Below are 22,695 nucleotides of genomic sequence, written 5' to 3'. Positions count from 1 at the left end.
ACCAAGAAAGAAGAACACATCTACAGTCAGAATCGTAGACAATAATAAAAGTCCCGGTCGTTCATCGGAACTTTTATTATCGTTTAAGGTCCTGCAGACTTCTACTGGGGCTTCGAGTTCCACATTGACTTCTAGGATCAAAATTATACACTATAATTTAATATTCACATGTTCTGTATGTGTTTCTAGTGTTATTTTTAAAATTGTTTCGAAGAACATCAAGAACAAATAGAAGACCTCTACGGTCAGAATCGTAGACAATAATAAAAGTCCCGGTCGTTCATCGGCACTTTTATTATCGTTTAAGGTCCTGCAGACTTCGCTTCAGAGTTTCGACTTTTGCAGCGTCTTCAAAATCTACTGTCGACATTTTTCCAAAGAAAACTAAGATGAAGACAGAAGAAGATATCTACGGTCAGAATCGTAGACAATAATAAAAGTCCCGGTCGTTCATCGGAACTTTTATTATCGTTTAAGGTCCTGCAGACTTCTACGGGGGCTTCTCCATCTTCAACAAATTCTATGTAAAGTAGAAATATTGCTATAATTACATATTTATTGATTTAAAATGTTTTCTAAGAAGATCAAGAACGAAGACATCTACGGTCAGAATCGTAGACAATAATAAAAGTCCCGACCGTTTATCGGCACTTTTATTATCGTTTAAGGTCCTGCAGACTTCTACTGGGGGCGTCGACTTCTTCAACAACTACTATGTACAGTAGAAATGTTACTATAATTTTATATTTATTAGATTAAAATGTTTTAAAAGAAGACCAAGAAAGAAGAACACATCTACGGTCAGAATCGTAGACAATAATAAAAGTCCCGACCGTTTATCGGCACTTTTATTATCGTTTAAGGTCCTGCAGACTTCTACTGGGGGCGTCGAGTTCTTCAACAACTACTATGTACAGTAGAAATATTACTATAATTTTATCTTTATTAGATTAAAATGTTTGTAAAGAAACCCTAGAAGAAGAAGACAGAAGAAGATCTACGGTCAGAATCGTAGACAATAATAAAAGTCCCGGTCGTTCATCGGAACTTTTATTATCGTTTAAGGTCCTGCAGACTTCTACTGGGGGCGTCGACTTCTTCAACAAATACTTCTAGAGAAAAAAAAATACTTTAATTTTATATTTATTTATTTCAAATATTTTTCGAGAAGACCAAGAAAGAAGACATCTACGGTCAGAATCGTAGACAATAATAAAAGTCCCGACCGTTTATCGGCACTTTTATTATCGTTTAAGGTCCTGCAGACTTCTACTGGGGGCTGCAACTTCTATAGAAGCAACGCTTAATAAATATTTTTTCCAATAACAACAAGAAAAGAGACTTCTTCGGTCAGAATCGTAGACACTTTAACACAATCTTTTGCAGATTTTATTTTGTGTGATTTTTAAAATGCCATTTGTATTTACGTGTGTTTTTTTGTATTTATGTGTATTTTTTGTTGTGTATTGTATAATTATGACAGTAGTGTAACTAACATGCATTTTTTCAGATTCTTGTATTATCGTAATAATTCTTCGTGGTTGTGTATTTTTCTAGAATACTATAAAGTTTATTGTATAATTATATTTTATAATTGTATTTGTGTCAGATTAACACCCATTTTTCAGATGTACATTTTAAAAAGACACATCATTAGTCAGAATCGTAGACAATAATAAAAGTCCCGGTCGTTCATCGGAACTTTTATTATCGTTTAAGGTCCTGCAGACTTCTACTGGGGGCGTCGACTTCCACGGCAACTTCTATAGAAGCAATGTTAAATAAATTTAATTAAAATGTTTTCCAAGAAAAACAAGAAAGAAGATTAAAGAAGACATTTTCAGTCAGAATCGTAGACAATAATAAAAGTCCCGACCGTTTATCGGCACTTTTATTATCGTTTAAGGTCCTGGAGATTTCTACTGGGTCGTCAACTGCCATGGTGACTTTCTATATAAGCAACGTCAAATAAATAATATCAAAATGTTTTTCAAGAAGACAAAAAAGGACATCTACGGTCAGAATCGTAGACAATAATAAAAGTCCCGGTCGTCAATCGGAACTTTTATTATCGTTTAAGGTCCTGCAGACTTCTACTGGGGGCGTCGACTTCCACGGCAACTTCTATAGAAGCAATGTTAAATAAATTTAATTAAAATGTTTTCCAAGAAAAACAAGAAAGAAGATTAAAGAAGACATTTTCAGTCAGAATCGTAGACAATAATAAAAGTCCCGACCGTTTATCGGCACTTTTATTATCGTTTAAGGTCCTGCAGAATTCTACGGGGGGCGTCGACTTCTACAGAAGTAAGATTTCCCCAAGAACAACAAGAAAAGAGACTTTTTCGGTTAGAAAAAATGTGTTAAAGTGTCTACCACTTTAACACATTTTTTTACATATTTTATTTTGTGTGATTTTTAAAATACCATTTGTATTTACGTGTGTTTTTTTATTTATCTGTAATTTTTGTTGTGTATTGTATAATTATGACAATAGTGTAACTAACATGTATTTTTTTCAGATTCTTGTATTATCGTAATAATCCTTCGTGTTTGTGTATTTTTTTTTAGAATGTTATAAAAGTTTACATTTTATAAATGTATTTATGTCCAAATAACAAACATTTCTTTCAGATATACATTTTAAAAGTTATACGTATACGTGTTTATGTATGATTTTGTATCAAATTGTATGCTGAATACTATGAATTTTGACGTTAGTAAGAGTAACACACGTTTATTTTCGGTAGAATAGTATAAAATTATAAACATCCTTTATATTTGTGTTTGTATTGTAGAAAATTTAAAATGTTCACTACAAGTTTTTAAGTTAGTTTAAGAATAACATATATTATTTGGCTGACTTTTACAGAAGAAATGTTACTTTAATTTTATACTTATTTGATTTTATTATTCCAGATTCTTCTTTAATTTGAATAATCCATGTTGACGCATTTCTTTGGATTATTTTGCTTATTTATTTATTTGTACCATTACATAATACATTTTAGTGTCATTTTTTCAGTGTTTTTTTTTTCACAATAACATTTTCAGTAAATGCACATGTAGCTGTCTCTTTTTACGGTTGCAACTACACACGTTGCAAATGTAAAAAAATGTAGTTATGTGAGCCTATGCAACGGACGGAGGAAGAAAAGAAGAGAAGAGACTTATTGTTTTGTTCTTCTTTTATGCTATTTTGAGACTTATGTTGAGTGTAAAGTTTGTGGGAATATGGTTCTAGTGTGTTTTGAGTAATAGAGTTGTAATTTGGTTGTTTACTATTATGATACAAATGATGTTTATTGTGTACGTGATTTATGACTAAGAGATTAATTGTTTTGTTCTTTTTTATGCTTTTTTGAGACTTTGCAGAGTGTAAAATTTAAGGGAATTTGAATCTTGCGTGATTTTTAATACCTACAGTTGTAATTTGTTTTTAAGTATGTGTTTATGTTAATCATGTACTTAATTTATGACGAAGCGACTAATTTTCACTTGTCACTACATTGTAGTGGTGTGATTTTGTAGGAAATTGATTAATGACGTATTTATTAATAGAGTTGTAATTTGATTGTAAACTGTAATGTTGTTAAGCATGTGTTTCGTCTATTAATATTTTTTGACTATTTGTGTCTGTGCGACGTATTATAAAATGCCTTTATTTGTATTATGTGTGATAACATAACATTGTCTATGTATGTAATGTGTACCTATTATTTCTCTACAGGTGTTTTATATTTTTAAAATAATTAGGTTTGTTAATATTTTAAATAATTAATTTTGTTAAATTGTGGCTTAGTTTATATACCTTATCACAATTCCAGACGATGCTATTACTGAGAAAATCCAAAGGAAATGCTTAGCGTAAAAAAATATAATAATTACATATAATATTTATAAAAGGTACTAAAAGTCCGTTATGTTTGAGTACTAGGTTTCTATAAGTAAACATGTTTTTTATCTTGGGCATTAGTACGAGTTTTCTTTATGTTTCACGAGTTCGAAACTAGAACGCGTTTGGTGCTGTGATTCGCCGGCTCCATTGAACTAACCAATCACAGCAGCGAACGCGCTCAATACACTACACTACTAAACTCGTAGTAAGGACCCTTATTCTAATCACAATTACGACAACTCGACTAACAAGGTTCTTATTAAATAGATTTATTTTACTTCAAATTTCTATAATGCATTATTATTATAGCAACCATACAGAAAATAGTAAATACAATCTTCTATACTAAAAATCACGGTTTACTAATATACATTAATGGAAAAAAGCTCTACTGGTTTTCAGTCACAGAGGGACTCTTCATCATGAACAGCGTGCGCAGATGCGGTGACATTGCACAGTCTACACTTTTAGTAGGCTGTGTGATGTCAACAGCTAAACTAGTAGAGCTTTTCTCCATTAATGTACGTGAGTAAACCGTGAATTTTGTTAGTTTAATATGTCTCACTCACGACTATCGTTTTCTTTTTCTTTTCATCTAATAACATCTTTCGATTTTTTTCTTTGCGGGATCCAAGACAGACATTCATGTCCCTGGGACGTGCCGGACTTCAATGTTTCGGTGTTTTCGTGGTTGTATCTACTGTAGATCCTGGCTTACAGGAGTTGCAGCGGTATGGGAGGTTATAGCGGGTTTGTCCCAAAAAAATGTCTCACTCACAATAGTTATTACAAGAAAGAAAAACTTAACTATCCTTGAAAAACTACGACCATGACCGTAACATAAACAGAATTATGTATAAATAAACACTAATTAATAATATTTATACATAATTTAGTAGATTTGCATTGCAAATTATATAAATTGTATTATGATTTACACTGACGTGCACTTATGGTAATCCGTATAATTAATTACTTTACCGCGCTTTTGTTTAAGCTCTAGGTCAAGTTCAATGTTTTAATATTATAATGTTTGTAATCAAGTTTAAGTTCACAAATAATACTCTTAGTATGAGTGTGCTTTATGTTTAAAGTAATCGAAACGAGAGCGCGTTCGGCACTCTGATTCGCTGGCTCGAATAAACCACAAATTATTTATTATAATCTTAATAGATTCCTAATAATAACTTCAAAACTCAAAAAATCTGCTCATAGTACTGGCACTGATTGCAATGACACACGAAAAAAATAGATTCCTAATATCTAAGCTGTTAACAACTGTATGACCATTAAGTTATAGGTACGGCTTATGGCACCGACATCTAACCTATAAGTCACACCTCTTTGTTCGTAAAGGGGTAAAAGAAAGAGAAGTCATTGGATGATATTCCCCTCTTAAAAATAGACCAAGAGACCAGATAAAAAACAAACGAGTAAAGGCACAAACAAACAATCCAACAAACTAACACACAAATCATAATTCACATTTATTATATTATTCACAAAAACTCCACAACACAAGACTTGATAAAATCAACATAATGTTTTTTATACACACTTTTGTATGTTAAAATATACATTTACAAGTAATGTAACAAAAATATATATTTATTTACTCCACTCCCAATTTTACACGCGTAACATAAAAACATATATTTATATTTACTCCACTCCCAATTTTACACGCGTAATATAAAAAAATATTTACCGTACTCACAAAATATTTTACTCGCGTAACATTTCACTCGTATGTAGTTCGTAGGACATTTATTTCAATTCGAGTAGCATGTAATGGTGAAAATGTTTGAACAATTTCAGCAAGGCTTTGTTGCTGAAATATTACGTTGTTGACATAGTTCAGTACTCGAGAAACTCGATAAATATTCGTTATATTTAGATTTTTATACAATGGTTTTTGGTTTGTTTTATGAGTCCTTACGCTTTTTTAATGGGACAAACTCGCCACAACCTCCCATACCGCTGCAACTCCTGTAAGCCAGGATCTACAGTAGATAAAACCATGCAAATACCAGAACTCTGAAGTCCCCAATGTGTCTCGCTTTTCATGTCATGCCTGAAACTCTTTCTCGCATCACCCAAGAGTCGAGAGCAGTCATTGAAAGATACACGCGTCTGTCAAAAAAGCCAATCTTCAAACGTAAAACGGAAAAAAACAAACACACTTTCTCATTTTTATATTAGTAAGGATATAAATAACAACTTCAAGCCCACAAGTAAAGCAATATATTCATCTCAACCTGACACTCTCATGATTTATGTAGACAATTATAATACGCTAAGTGCGCGCGCGTGCTCAATTTTATACAAAGATTTTGTGGCTTAGAAACAACATATTTATTACTTTTCAACTCTTGAAGTCCTACTATTATTTGAAGGGGTAGATAGGATGAGTGGCAAGTGTAGCTCGCCGTCCAACCAGACCCGAGCTTACGATATTTACCATGTAAGTTTTTGTGAGTTTCTGATATTTCGATACTGTTGCAAAGCCATGATCACAGGTGGTCCATAAGTTCTAATAATCTCTGTCAACATGTTACGAATCAACTACCACAGATGGGGCTCAGTAGGGCCGATGCTCGATCCGGAGCCGCGTACTACCTAGCGGGTTTACCAGGGCTCCGGCTCGAAAAGCAGAAGTAGGAACGGGGTGGTTTTTAGTCATTAAGAGTCTGACACTCCCTCTCGCTTTGCCCAAGGCGGGAGAGTGATCCAGTCATTGGATGATTTTCCCCACTGAAAAAAAAAAACCTATGAACAGTATGACAAGAGACGGTGATAAGAATAGTCCAACAACCTAGTCTCATAAAAATAAAAATAAAAAACCTAGTGCTAAAACTACTTTTAGCAAAGAATAAACTTTTAAAACACTACTTTGAACCTTTTTACACACTATTAAGACCCTTTTTTACACTCCTTTTACCGGCTATTTGCAAGGTTTTTACACTAATGGGAATTTAATGGAACACTACTTCAGTGCGAGTAAAACTACTTTTATAAATAGTATAAAATTACTCTAATTGTAGGTTAGAACTGTATATTTAATTTAGAAAAAGGTTTTATATTCTCTTTTGCTTTAAAAAGAGGTCACATGCAACGATTTATTGTGTGATATGTAATTGGAACACAGAGTCGAGTAAAAGTATTATTAAGTTGTTTGATTGTATAAATAGAAACTGTAAATAAAGAAATCTGAAGTTGACTGCCGTGCTCAGAAACATTTATAATGATTATCCATGACATTCCACTGCTGGAATATAAGTGTTTGCCATACCGTCTCAATATTCGCAGCCAGATTGAAGAACAATTTACTTCATGAAAAGTAAAGAAGTGCCATATACATTAAACTCTCAAACTGTATATAAACTCAAATTACATCTCGACGTTCCTTAAGAACCAATTATAAGTGTTACATTATTCAATTTGACCTCAACCCGACCGTGAGCTGAAAAATTTAACAGGCAGGCCTCCAACTTTATATTCATTCGTTTTTCATCCCTTTTGGGGGCCTCAAAGTCGCTCAGTGAATTCGCAAACATATGGTTTTTAATTTAACATCAGTAGGGACCTGCAGTAGGGTTGCCAGATGACCTGGGTTCCGGGATTGTCCCGGAATGTTGTGTGCTGTCCCGTGTCCAGTAATTTTACTTTGCTGTCCCGGAATGAAAAAAGTTGTAGTTTTTTTCACAAAAATACAGTACGTATGGCTGTAAAAGTCAAAACAAACGTTGTAACGTGCTCGCAAGTCGCGATGCGTGAGTTGAGGGGCAGGGAAGGGCGAGCGGTTCGCTTCGCTTTTTTCTAGTTCTAGGTTCCTACTTAATGCCTACTTTTACAATTTTGTCTCAAATTGGACGGTGTGGTGACTCGACAACTGGCTGCCGCGAAACATGTAGCGGGTTTGATTCCCGCACGGAACAACTCTTTGTGTAATCCACAAATTGTTGTTTCGGGTCTGGGTGTCATGTGTATGTGAACTTGTATGTTTGTAAACGCACCCACGACACAGGAGAAAATCCTAGTGTGGATTTGTTTTCAAAAAAAAAAGATGGGACACCAAAATTCAGATTCCGTTCGTGGCGCTAGAAATGTCCAGGAAATTATCAGTCTGGATCTGACAACCCTAGTCTACAGGGTCCTCTGCTAAATAAATTGAGAATAATTACGTCCGTTTACGGCAAATGGGTGACGATAAAAAATGTATGAGGGCTTCAGTTCGGGTACTGAATTATTTAGAGCTTTCGGTAGCGAATTTGTCAAGGTTATTTTTGGTGGAAGTTCATTAAGTTTTAATGTTTTAATGGCTTTTTTCTCGAAAGCAATGGTCTGCGATAAACCTGAAGCTTTTAAACTATGATCTTCGATCCACCTGCCACTCGTGGTGAATGTGCTAAACCCTCTTATGTAGAAGAGGTTCATAGTCCAGGAGTAGACTGAGTTGGTATTTTATGTTGAGAGGGAAAATCATTCAAGGACTTTTGAGGTGAGGCGAGAGGGAGTGTCAAACTCTTACTGACTAAAACCACCCCGTTCCTACTTCCTCGGTAACCCGCTAAGTTGTCCGTAGCTCCAGAAGACTGTATTAGTCTTAATTCTGTAAAGACGTAGTTGAACTTTTAACCAGTTCAAATGATTTTTGATTGGTTTTAACTTTTGTTCTTTAGAATAAGAACTTTGTCCCACATTTGGATTTGTTCCTGTGCCAATCGTGATAGTTTTTACAAACTCAATATGATGTCCCATTCACATACACTCAGACTCGGAACAAAAATTTATATCACACAAATAATTCTTTCTTGTGGCAATCAACAGCAACACATGACACCCAAGCCCGGAACAACAATTTGTAGATTACACAAAGAAAAATTTCGTACGGAAATCAATAAAATAAGGAAAATTTTGCCTGATTTCACAGAGTGAGAGGTAGGTGTGGGACAGCCATGTTTCGGCACTGCTGGGGCGGCTCGACCGGAGTGATACCACGGCCTCACAGAAAACCAACATGAAACAACGCTTGCGTTGTATTTCGTTGTGTGAGTGAGGTTACCGGAGGTCCAATTACGCCCTTTCCCAATTTTCCGATCAAGACCGAAAAGGCCGGCAACGCACTTGTAACGTTTCTGGTGTTTCGGATGTCCATGGGCGGCTGCAATTGTTTACCATTAAGTGATACGTCTGCACGTTTACCAGCTTATACTATAAAAAAACACAAATAATTATATTCTGTGTAGAGATCAATAAAATAAGGAAAATATGAGCCTGATTTACCTCCACAATAGAAGTCTTCTCTAGGAAATAACACCTCATCATAATATTTTAATAAACAACAAAACAAAATCTTCCCTAATTAACAATTTACTTTAGAAAATTGCCCAGTGTTCGGGCCACAATAAAAATAATTTGCTGCCTTAACACAAAGGTGCCATAATGGCTGAGAATTAATTAATTAAATTAGCTTCCTTGTGTACGAACATTGAGACTAATTACGTTTTTCATCTTACTAATTAAGATGGTGTTTTGTTTTATATTATTTGGTTGGTGGCAACAATGTAAGATTATTTAGACACCAGTGATAAACGGTGAAAGAAAACATCGTGAGGAAACCTGGGCTCATAATTTCAAATTATAACCGAAGTTTGAAATCGTTAATCCGCACTGAGCAAGCGTGATGATTAATGCTCAAACGTTATCCGTATGAGAAGCTTTGCCTTTGTGCCTTTACTCAGAAGTGGACCCTTATAGGCTTTTTAAATGGTACAAGCCAGCCACAACCTCCTAAAACCCCTGCAACTCCTGTGCACTAGGATCTACAGTAGATACAACCATGAAAACATCGTAATTCCGGCGCGTCTCAGAGACATGAATGACTCTTGGATCCCGTAACGAAACAAATCAGAAGATATTATTAGAAGAGAAGAAACAGCGGTCAAATCACAAATATATTCTACCCTTACTTAATAAAACATACATCAAAATGAAAACATGAAAAACTTATGTTTACAACGGACCTCATATCGACTAACAACTGTCATAAATTCATGTGACAACCGGGACCAAGTTTACGGTCGCCCCGAGCCACAAAAATTTGATTAACTTGTACATATGTAATATAATAACTACAATGTATGAAATGGACTCATATGTTGTGGGTTCCGCCGTCTAAATTGAGTGAGTTAAAACTTTAGTACGTTTTGTATCACTACATAGTATAAAACTAAGTCGCTTTCTCTGTCCCTATGTCCCTTTATATGCTTAAAATAAATGTTTAAAACTACGCAACGGATTTTGATGCGTTTTTTGCTTTTTTTTATATTATAAGTCTGTAAACGAGCTGACGGATTACCTGATAGTGAGCAATCGCCGCCGCCCATGGATACTCGAAACACCAGGGGCGTCACAAGTGCCTTAAGGGTTGATGGGGAATCGGGAATTGGGAAGATTGTGGAACCTTAGTCACACAATGGAACGCAAGCGTTGTTTCACGTCGGTTTTCAGTGAGGCCGTGGTATCACTCCGGTCGAGCCGGCCCATTCGTGCCGAAGCATGGCTGTCTCACACTTATCATTACACATTTTCACCTTAAACTAAATTCTGCAGAGATTGTGTCAAGCTATTTTATGTCATTAGAGATAATGTCAAGTCATACTTCAGTAGTGGAATATCACAAAAACTTTAATTTATAATGAAGGAATAACATAATATAAAAGGCATGTTTACATTACACACTAAAGGGCAACACTTCAAACTTTTACGAAATCCGTAAAAACATGAAGTATCCTTCGTAAAAACGGTTATGTAAATATAATTACACCGTTCCTTTTAAATGGACGAGTAAACGTGCGTAATTTGTTTTGTAAATTGCTTTCTTTATGTATAACCTACACGTATTCACTTTATTATGAAAATAAATATGAAATAACCTTTTATTAAAGTACGGGATTTGCCTAACAATCTCTGTTACGCATCTTTCTTTTTTATTATAACGAGTTACTTTAACAAGCGATCTTACGTAAAAAACAAATATTGTATTTCCCAAAGGAGTAGGAAAAAAGTTAATTTATGATATTTTTATGAAAAGTTTTTTGGATTAAAACATAAATTTTATGTTTTACGGCTTAGATATTCTGGCATCTATTTAAAGCGACTTATTTCAAGTTACGCTAGGGGCTTATAGTCTTGAATAGGATTACTCGACAATATTGTCACTTTTTTATAATAACTAACATGGCGGCGTAGCCTATTGAGTAGGCTGCGCGATCTCACCGCGTCTGCAGGCGCTGCTCATGATGAAGAGTCCCTCTGTGATTCGAAACTAGTAGAGCTCCTTTAAGGTAAGCGTCCACAGACCCGCATGGTGCGCATCGCACGCAACGGATTTTAGTTTGTCTTGTATAGAAACTCGTACAACTGCGTCCACTGATCCGCATCGTACGGTCCGCATCATCAGCAATGCCTACATGCGATGCGTACTGATGACGTTATACGGAATGTGTACGATGCGTACGTGGTCTGTGGACGCTTACCTTTAATGTACATGAGTAAACCGTGATTTTTATTTCAAAATTGACACTGCAACCGACTTTAACTGTAAACTCATATCTATAAACCCCTAGCGTGACACGAAACTAGTCGAGTCAAATAGTTACGTGAGCAAAATAATCTATTTCAACTATGTCACCGTTTGCAAATTGTATTTAATTTGGTCCAATCAGAATTGACGTGACTTTAACCTAACCTTAGTTGTCCAATTTACTCGGGCTCCGAAGGTTGTAATTAAAGATTATTTAATTGAAACAACGGATTACAGTGTCTTAGGTACGTAGTTTGGGGACCTTTTGTTTTGGTTAGATTGGACGTTTGCAAGTCAGTCTGATACATTTTCAACCTTCTGTGTTTATGATTGAGTTGAAAGTCCATTGAAGCAATTTGATTAAGCATCAGTCTGATACATTTTCAACCTTTTGTGTTTATGATAGAGTTGAAAGTCTATTGAAGCGATTTGATAGATCGGGAAAGCTTGATGCAGTTCCTATAGCCGTAAATACTTCATTATAAACTAGACCAAAAGCATGATACTTACCATTTCTTGAATGAAATATTTCGAGAAAGAATATTCTTTGTTTTGTTATAAATAATTTGGGTCATGGAGTCCTTTTGTCAGAAGTTAACCTATGTGGCCTAACCCGGTAGCCACCTCCTTAAAACGGCACGCATTGTGAGGAGGTTAGGTCTCTGGAGCCCTAACTACCGGAGTTAGGGCTCCCAGGTAGTTAAGGCTCCACCGGTACTCTCGGTACCGGTCGGCTCCTAATTTTATATTTTTAAAGTATTCTTTTATTACCCGACTGCCAAGGAAGGGTTATGTATAATAAAATTAATTTTAGAGGTTTTCAAATAAATATATGAAAGTAAAATAAAGATAAATATCAATCTACACTTAATAAACAAATAATAAATCACATCAACTCCCCAAAGTACGATCAGCCGACTTATAATGTCAGTAAGATGAATTTCGTCTCTCAAGGCACTGGGGAGACATAGATGGATAGTAATGATTTCACAATTGATAATAAATTACTGCTGTTATGGTTGAATAAAAGTTGACATTTCTATTAACTCTAGAAAAAGAGAAGAATTCTTGAATTCATCAAAATATTATTTAGGTATTTGATCAGATACAACGTGATAGATTCAAATATTACCATCTTGTTAATTAGTTTTACTGCCGTACTCCGAGTAACTTAATGATTTAGGTAGTACTTACTATTCTAACTATTAAACTAACATTTGCTAAGGACTGGGTTAACTACCTAGCGGGTTTACCGGGGCTCCGTCTCGAAAAGCAGGAGTAGGAACGGGGTGGTTTTTAGTCAGTAACAGTCTAACACTGCCTCTCGCCTCATCCAATGCGGGAGAAGTCATTGGATTATCATTGGATGATTTTCCTCTCTCAAAAAAACTATCATATATGTTTTATGATATACGAGTTTACAACTAAACTATAGATACTTAAAGAAAAAACACAAATCAATAAAAAACCCATCTAAACATACATACAAATACAATATTGACTTAGGTCAAGATCGTAATCAATGCCAAACTTCCAAGGGTGGGGACACCCCCACTTTCACGCCCCTGTTTAGACCTGTCTCCCACCCTGTTTCGAGCTGTCACCATTGTGGCTGGCGACGTCATTTCGGATTCAATACAGAGGTCTTATTACGAGTTTTTCTTTACGAAATCGAAACGAGAGCGCATTCGGCGCTCTGATTTTACCGGCTCGAATGGACCAACCAATCAGAGCGCTGAACGCGCTTTCGTTTTGATTACTTTAAACGTAAAGCAAACTCGTACTAAGGGTACAGATAGATTGGTTCAATGTTTATATTATACAATGTGATAGGGGTGAGACTTCTAACCCGTTAAGGCTGAGTAATATATCTAATGTTATCGACAAAAAAAATGGGGTGTTGAACCCTCTCCCTGTAAAAATTATGGCTATTTTAATATTTATTTTATTTTATGTGATAGCAAAGGTTGTATGCGTCATAGAAACAAAAAATATCGACAAACGATAGCTAATAACCTTGGCTAATTTATTACTTTTTACATATGTTTGATAATGTTTTTGTGAGAAAAAAAATCATTTCTGAATTATTTTTACCGACAAAATTTTCTATATCGTTCTATATTTTTCAATATTTTCAATTGGGGGTTCAGCCCCCACATATTTTTTTGTCGATAAAATTAGATGTAGTACTCAGCCTTAACGGGTTAGAAGTCTCACCCCTATCACATTGTATAGCCTATTTGATATTCCAGACGTGTTGTTCTCGTTGTACCTATGATCGTATTATTATGTTTGTCATGTTGCCCGCGTTTTATCGTATAAACGGATTATCTAAGGGGTACTTATAAATATGAAATTCGTGTCGAATTTTCACCCAATTATGTATGTACATAATCCTGTTTATTAGTGGTACAACTGTATACAGGAGATTTTTTAGGATTTTTACATTTTCATTAGATTTTTTGTTAGTCGTCCGCTCTAACACAGATTTTTTTTGTATTTTATCGGTGAAAACATGTTCCTTTTTTTTCTATTACTATAACTAACATGACTTAGGAATCTTCGAGTTAATTAATTTATACTACCATTAAAATATGCTTTTAAAATTTTATACTAATCCTACGAATTTTAGTTTTTTGCTGTGCCCGACAGGGTCCGTAATTGTGACTTAATATTGTATTTCCAACACCTGTGTACATTATGGATGCAATAAATACTTGATTACTTGAGAATGACTTTGCTTATAAGGCCATCTGCACAATTGAGGCAGTGGCTGGGCAACTAGCTGCCGTGCAATGTGTAGCGGGTTCGATTCGCGCACGGAGCAACTCTTTGTGTGATCCACAAATTGTTGTTTCGGGTCTGAGTGTCATGTGTATGTGAACTTGTATGTTTGTAAACGCACGAACGACACAGGAGAAAATCCTAGAGTGGGGCAACGTTTTTTTAAATTAAAAAAAAACCGTCACCGATTTACAGCCCATGTCTCAGCTTCTTCAAACTTGTCATAATTTGAAGACCTAGGACACCTAGGTACACAAGAGTCTATTTAAAAATACTAACCACTAACGTATTGTCCTCAGAGGACGGAGGGCGCTGCCTGCCGGCGTTCGCGGGGAGGAAACTTGGCGAGATCTGCAACCGAGAGAACCAATGTGATGCTGGACTGGTCTGCGAGGAAGTTGTACCTGGTAAGTGACGTTAGCATAGTGTTGTATATCTCATTTGTTATATCTGCTTAAATAACCACTGGTGTAATGATTATGAAGGACTAACTAAGGGGACTAAGGTGGAGGCCTTTCTTCAACAGTAGACGTCTCCCACCTGATGATGATGATATAATGACCGTGACTTCTTCAAAGAGTAATAACGGAGAAGAAGGATCAAATGTCACATTAGATCACTATGATATCATGAACAGAATCCAAAATGGAAATCACTAATTTTTAAGAAAGGATTCCCTACATTAAGCTCTCGCTTCTGCTAGCAGTTTCAACCGCGTTGCCGTGGGTTAAAAAGTTCTATCACCTAAGTCAACTCATACTCTCTATACTAAACTCTGTACCCTCTATACCAAATTTCATCAAAATCCGTGCAGTAGGTTCATAGTGATTGATAGACAAGCATCCAAACAAACAAACTTTCACATTAATTATAATATAAACAAGTTTGATTAGCGTGATACTGACAAATCACTCTATATGTTGAAAGACGTAGAATTCATATGCTTCTACACTATAAACACCCTATAGTTTACTCTTCTATATTGTCCAGGCGAGATGCACGTCTGCCGACCCCCATCAGCTGGCCGCAAGCAATACAATGAGGACTGCAACTCTTCAAGCGAATGTGACGTCACTCGAGGACTCTGCTGCATCATGCAACGGCGACACCGACAGAAGCCTAGGAAGGTAAGGAACACCAGCTCATGTAGTGCAGCATGTAGCATAGACTGTCCAGGCGACACACGTACTTAGGTATCTTCATGAGCTAATGTTCACATGTAAACAGCAGCTCATGTAGTGCAGAGATTGTCCAGTCAACAAGCATGTAGCGTAGACTGTCCAGGCGACACACGTACTTAGGTATCGTCATGAGCTAATGTTCACATGTAAACAGCAGCTCATGTAGTGTAGATGTCCAGTCAACAAGCATGTAGCGTAGACTGTCCAGGCGACACACGTACTTAGGTATCGTCATGAGCTAATGTTCACATGTAAACAGCAGCTCATGTAGTGTAGATGTCCAGTCAACAAGCATGTAGCGTAGACTGTCCAGGCGACACACGTACTTAGGTATCGTCATGAGCTAATGTTCACATGTAAACAGCAGCTCATGTAGTGTAGATGTCCAGTCAACAAGCATGTAGCGTAGACTGTCCAGGCGACACACGTACTTAGGTATCGTCATGAGCTAATGTTCACATGTAAACAGCAGCTCATGTAGTGTAGATGTCCAGTCAACAAGCATGTAGCGTAGACTGTCCAGGCGACACACGTACTTAGGTATCGTCATGAGCTAATGTTCACATGTAAACAGCAGCTCATGTAGTGTAGATGTCCAGTCAACAAGCATGTAGCGTAGACTGTCCAGGCGACACACGTACTTAGGTATCGTCATGAGCTAATGTTCACATGTAAACAGCAGCTCATGTAGTGTAGATGTCCAGTCAACAAGCATGTAGCGTAGACTGTCCAGGCGACACACGTACTTAGGTATCGTCATGAGCTAATGTTCACATGTAAACAGCAGCTCATGTAGTGCAGAGATTGTCCAGTCAACAAGGATGTAGCGTAGACTGTCCAGGCGACACACGTACTTAGGTATCGTCATGAGCTAATGTTCACATGTAAACAGCAGCTCATGTAGTGCAGAGATTGTCCAGTCAACAAGGATGTAGCGTAGACTGTCCAGGCGACACACGTACTTAGGTATCGTCATGAGCTAATGTTCACATGTAAACAGCAGCTCATGTAGTGCAGAGATTGTCCAGTCAACAAGGATGTAGCGTAGACTGTCCAGGCGACACACGTACTTAGGTATCGTCATGAGCTAATGTTCACATGTAAACAGCAGCTCATGTAGTGCAGAGATTGTCCAGTCAACAAGGATGTAGCGTAGACTGTCCAGGCGACACACGTACTTAGGTATCGTCATGAGCTAATGTTCACATGTAAACAGCAGCTCATGTAGTGCAGAGATTGTCCAGTCAACAAGGATGTAGCGTAGACTGTCCAGGCGACACACGTACTTAGGTATCGTCATGAGCTAATGTTCACATGTAAACAGCAGCTCATGTAGTGCAGAGATTGTCCAGTCAACAAGGATGTAGCGTAGACTGTCCAGGCGACACACGTACTTAGGTATCGTCATGAGCTAATGTTCACATGTAAACAGCAGCTCATGTAGTGCAGAGATTGTCCAGTCAACAAGGATGTAGCGTAGACTGTCCAGGCGACACACGTACTTAGGTATCGTCATGAGCTAATGTTCACATGTAAACAGCAGCTCATGTAGTGCAGAGATTGTCCAGTCAACAAGGATGTAGCGTAGACTGTCCAGGCGACACACGTACTTAGGTATCGTCATGAGCTAATGTTCACATGTAAACAGCAGCTCATGTAGTGCAGAGATTGTCCAGTCAACAAGGATGTAGCGTAGACTGTCCAGGCGACACACGTACTTAGGTATCGTCATGAGCTAATGTTCACATGTAAACAGCAGCTCATGTAGTGCAGAGATTGTCCAGTCAACAAGGATGTAGCGTAGACTGTCCAGGCGACACACGTACTTAGGTATCGTCATGAGCTAATGTTCACATGTAAACAGCAGCTCATGTAGTGCAGAGATTGTCCAGTCAACAAGGATGTAGCGTAGACTGTCCAGGCGACACACGTACTTAGGTATCGTCATGAGCTAATGTTCACATGTAAACAGCAGCTCATGTAGTGCAGAGATTGTCCAGTCAACAAGGATGTAGCGTAGACTGTCCAGGCGACACACGTACTTAGGTATCGTCATGAGCTAATGTTCACATGTAAACAGCAGCTCATGTAGTGCAGAGATTGTCCAGTCAACAAGGATGTAGCGTAGACTGTCCAGGCGACACACGTACTTAGGTATCGTCATGAGCTAATGTTCACATGTAAACAGCAGCTCATGTAGTGCAGAGATTGTCCAGTCAACAAGGATGTAGCGTAGACTGTCCAGGCGACACACGTACTTAGGTATCGTCATGAGCTAATGTTCACATGTAAACAGCAGCTCATGTAGTGCAGAGATTGTCCAGTCAACAAGGATGTAGCGTAGACTGTCCAGGCGACACACGTACTTAGGTATCGTCATGAGCTAATGTTCACATGTAAACAGCAGCTCATGTAGTGCAGAGATTGTCCAGTCAACAAGGATGTAGCGTAGACTGTCCAGGCGACACACGTACTTAGGTATCGTCATGAGCTAATGTTCACATGTAAACAGCAGCTCATGTAGTGCAGAGATTGTCCAGTCAACAAGGATGTAGCGTAGACTGTCCAGGCGACACACGTACTTAGGTATCGTCATGAGCTAATGTTCACATGTAAACAGCAGCTCATGTAGTGCAGAGATTGTCCAGTCAACAAGGATGTAGCGTAGACTGTCCAGGCGACACACGTACTTAGGTATCGTCATGAGCTAATGTTCACATGTAAACAGCAGCTCATGTAGTGTAGATGTCCAGTCAACAAGGATGTAGCGTAGACTGTCCAGGCGACACACGTACTTAGGTATCGTCATGAACTAATGGTCACATGTAAACAGCAGCTCATGTAGTGTAGATGTCCAGTCAACAAGGATGTAGCGTAGACTGTCCAGGCGACACACGTACTTAGGTATCGTCATGAGCTAATGTTCACATGTAAACAGCAGCTCATGTAGTGTAGATGTCCAGTCAACAAGGATGTAGCGTAGACTGTCCAGGCGACACACGTACTTAGGTATCGTCATGAGCTAATGTTCACATGTAAACAGCAGCTCATGTAAACAGATTGTCCAGTCAGCTGATGGTAGCGGTGACTGTCCAGGCGACACACGTACTTAGGTATCGTCATGAGCTAATGTTCACATGTAAACAGCAGCTCATGTAGTGTAGATGTCCAGTCAACAAGGATGTAGCGTAGACTGTCCAGGCGACACACGTACTTAGGTATCGTCATGAGCTAATGTTCACATGTAAACAGCAGCTCATGTAGTGTAGATGTCCAGTCAACAAGGATGTAGCGTAGACTGTCCAGGCGACACACGTACTTAGGTATCGTCATGAGCTAATGTTCACATGTAAACAGCAGCTCATGTAGTGCAGAGATTGTCCAGTCAACAAGGATGTAGCGTAGACTGTCCAGGCGACACACGTACTTAGGTATCGTCATGAGCTAATGTTCACATGTAAACAGCAGCTCATGTAGTGCAGAGATTGTCCAGTCAACAAGGATGTAGCGTAGACTGTCCAGGCGACACACGTACTTAGGTATCGTCATGAGCTAATGTTCACATGTAAACAGCAGCTCATGTAGTGCAGAGGTTGTCCAGTCAACAAGGATGTAGCGTAGACTGTCCAGGCGACACACGTACTTAGGTATCGTCATGAGCTAATGTTCACATGTAAACAGCAGCTCATGTAGTGCAGAGATTGTCCAGTCAACAAGGATGTAGCGTAGACTGTCCAGGCGACACACGTACTTAGGTATCGTCATGAGCTAATGTTCACATGTAAACAGCAGCTCATGTAGTGCAGAGATTGTCCAGTCAACAAGGATGTAGCGTAGACTGTCCAGGCGACACACGTACTTAGGTATCGTCACCTAATGTTCACATGTAAACAGCAGCTCATGTAAACAGATTGTCCAGTCAGCTGATGGTAGCGCTGACTGTCCAGGCGACACACGTACTTAGGTATCGTCATGAGCTAATGTTCACATGTAAACAGCAGCTCATGTAGTGCAGAGATTGTCCAGTCAACAAGGATGTAGCGTAAACTGTCCAGGCGACACACGTACTTAGGTATCGTTATGAGCTAATGTTCACATGTAAACAGCAGCTCATGTAGTGCAGAGATTGTCCAGTCAACAAGGATGTAGCGTAGACTGTCCAGGGCACACGTACTTAGGTATCGTCATGTGCTAATGTTCACATGTAAACAGCAGCTCATGTAGTGCAGAGATTGTCCAGTCAACAAGGATCCAAGGGGCCCAATAGGGCTGATGCCGACCCGGAGCTGCGGACTGACTATTGGGTCACCGGGACTCCGGCTGGAAAAGCAGGAGTAGGAACGGGGTGGTTTTTAGTCAGTATGAGTCTGACACTCCCTTTCGCTTCGCCCAAGGCGGGAGAAGTCATTGGATGATGTTCTCCCTTAAAAAAAGACAACCACATTGTGTCACGTGTGCCACTCTTTTCCCATTCTCCTCTATCAGATAAAATCCTATAACAAACTCCTCTCTCTTTCCTATCAATCTTCACACAATACATACATAACCTCATGCCTGTCTCCCATGGCGGTAGGCAGACACAATGAAACGCAAATTGCTACGATTCTAACATACCTTTTCGCTTTATCAACAGTCATCAGTCTTTTTAATGCATGCTCGTCGGTTAAGCGTACTTTTAATTTGGCTCTTCTTTAATATATCCTTATATGTTCTCCACCGACGGCCCTATTCATATCCGCCTTATATATATCTTTCGTAAATCTGAACTAAACAATTCATCCATCTTTTCGTTAATCCTTTTACCTTGATATCCTTCCACACACGTTATTCGTTATCTCGAAGATTCACCCAAAAAATATATATTTACCAAAGTAAACAAACTCGAGAAAAACAGTTTTTATATGAAATCCTTTCTAAAAGCAAAACACCTCGTTTATATTCTAAAAGTATTTTCCAGGGACATTTTAGCTGAAACCTTTTGCGTCTTACATATAAACGTTGAATGAATGAGATTTCCACGTCCCTTACTTTAAGGAGACATTCTTTGGGATTCCGTTTTGCACAAAAGAAGACTAAGCCCTATTAAGGTTCCTTTAGATCGTATCTTTTGAAGCAAAATAAGTAAACAGTATTTAGGTGTTTGGGTCAGTGGATATTACAGTTAGGATTTTCGTACCTGGACCGAAAAATGGATTAAATATTTCTTTTTTTATGGTATAAGCCGGTAAACGAGCATACGGATCACCTGATGGGAAGCAATCGCTACCGCCCATGGACGCCCGAAACACTAGAAGTCTTACAAGTGCGTTACCGGCCTTTTAGGGGTTAGGGATTTAAGGGTTGTTGAGGAATCGAGGATTGGGTAGGGGCGTAATTGGGCCTCCGCTCACACAACGCAAGCATTGTTTCACGTCGGTTTTCTGTGAGGCCGTGGTATAACTCCAGTCGAGCCGGCCCATTCGTGCCGAAGCATGGCTCTCCCACACTTAAATAGTACGTCTGTTTATAAATAGAAGCGTTTTTTTAACTAACAATCCAATATCAGTATGCTTAGTATAAGTTTGCTTTACGTTTAAATTAATCGGTACAGTACCCGGAGCTGCGGACTACCTAACGGATTTACCGGAGCTCCGACTCGAGAAACAGGAGTAGGAACGGGGTGGTTTTTAGTCAGTAAGAGTCTGACACTTTTCGCCTCGCCCAAAGCGCAAGAAGTCATAGGATGATTTTTCCCCCTTAATAAAAAAGGCTATAGTACAGAACCCAAACCATTTTAGTCTTTATATTCAACAAGGTTTCTTATATATTTTCTCCTAAATTGAAGTAGACTATAAAGAATGTTTTCGCTCCTACTCCTTGATTCAAAGCTTTCCTTGTGACAATGGTTTTGCTTTAAAAATGTATTGCGTTAGGGATTTTCTATTTACTTTGTACTCAATTCTTTGTCAGTAAATCTGTGTGTATAAGGAGCTTTATATAAAAGTATCTGCCACGGCTTTAATGGGAGGTAGTGTTGTGTTTGAAGAAAAACATCAGGTGATTTTTTTTATGAGGGATTTATCCAATTACTTTAATTCAGGAGCCTTAGCGGGTTTACCGCCTCGCCCAAGGCGGGGGAAGTCATTAGATGATTTTCTCCCCATAAAAAAGGGTAAGGCGAGACGGAATGTCAGATTCTTACTGACTAAACACCACCACGTTTCTACTCCTGCTTTTTGAGCCAAAGCCCCATTACCCGCTAGGTAGTCCGCAGCTCCAGATCGGCATCAGCCCCCAATCTACCTTTTTAGCATGATGCTTATAGTAAACCCACCCTATTGTGATCGTCATTTATTTTTAACTATTATCATTTATTTTTGAAATCTTTAATTTTATTTTACTTTACTTTTCTTTTATTTATAATTTTAGTATGTGATTTGATTAATGTAATTGGTGTATACCATATTAATCAATAAACAAAAGAATAAATAAATTGTAAAGAAGGCCTACACTGAATCGTAATAAGTTTTCTTTTTTTTATTCAAAAAATTACGAAAGAAATTACTTTAGCACTCGCAAGGCGTGATGTTAACTTTCTAAAGGTCTCTAAAATGAATAATAAAAACGGAAAAGCGACATTTTACTTGACAAAAAAAGAAACATTTCGTTTTCCTTAATAAAATCCAGTTAGGTTGAGTGAAAACAGGTCCGTAATACCATTTGGAGGCGTCGCCGAGTGCTTAGTGAAAATATTTACTGCGTGGACGAAATTCGTGCGCTATTTAGGTTTGGGTATATGTTTTTCCTTGTAAATGTTAAGACGTTGTTAAGTGACTCTTGTATTTTAAGGGTCGACTTAAACGGGCCACTGGCTACAGCGAGCATAGCTATTAACTAGTAGAAGTTTTCTCAGTATACATAATATAAGGAGCTTTAAAAGTATCTGCTACGGCTTTAATGGTAGTGTTGTGTTTGAAGATTAAAATCTACTCTTTTATCTTCTTTTCTTTCTAATATACAAAGATGAAGAGTTTGTTTATTTGAAGGCGCTAATCTCCGGGACTACTGGTCCGAATTAAATGATTATTGCTGTGTTGGATAGTCTATTTATCGTGAAGGCTATAGGCTATATGCCACCAGGCTACAATGGGGGTAAGACCGCAGGTGAAACCGCGCAGAAATAGTTAATAGTACAATATAAATTATTGATTATGAGTATTGTTTTTTTATTTATACAAAAATATGTATGTAAGAGTTTGTTATGA

General features: G+C 37.9%; 1 protein-coding gene and 1 long non-coding RNA gene across 3 annotated transcripts in view; both read left to right on the top strand.

The window, feature by feature from the left end:
• Positions 1 to 22,695, top strand: part of LOC118279990 (ITG-like peptide) — a 38,822-nt gene that overhangs the window by 12,639 nt on the left and 3,488 nt on the right. Inside the window, exons 4-5 of the mRNA XM_035599853.2 lie at positions 14,570 to 14,677; positions 15,261 to 15,397. Of these exons, the coding sequence (XP_035455746.2) occupies positions 14,570 to 14,677; positions 15,261 to 15,397 (245 nt within the window). The remainder of the gene's footprint in view (positions 1 to 14,569; positions 14,678 to 15,260; positions 15,398 to 22,695) is intronic.
• On the top strand, positions 15,412 to 18,990 carry LOC126912106 (uncharacterized). Of its 2 annotated transcripts, none has more exons than XR_007706741.1 (3): positions 15,412 to 15,571; positions 16,202 to 18,250; positions 18,356 to 18,990. It is a non-coding gene; the product is annotated as an uncharacterized LOC126912106 (long non-coding RNA). The 2 variants fall into 2 exon arrangements; XR_007706740.1 differs by lacking the exon at positions 15,412 to 15,571 and having other exon boundaries at positions 15,578 to 18,250; positions 18,356 to 18,460; positions 18,565 to 18,990.

Source organism: Spodoptera frugiperda, chromosome 22 (genome assembly GCF_023101765.2).
Source record: "Spodoptera frugiperda isolate SF20-4 chromosome 22, AGI-APGP_CSIRO_Sfru_2.0, whole genome shotgun sequence".
Lineage (NCBI taxonomy): Eukaryota > Metazoa > Arthropoda > Insecta > Lepidoptera > Noctuidae > Spodoptera > Spodoptera frugiperda.
Note: the sequence above shows the minus strand (reverse complement) of the source record. Positions and strands in the feature narration are given on the sequence as shown.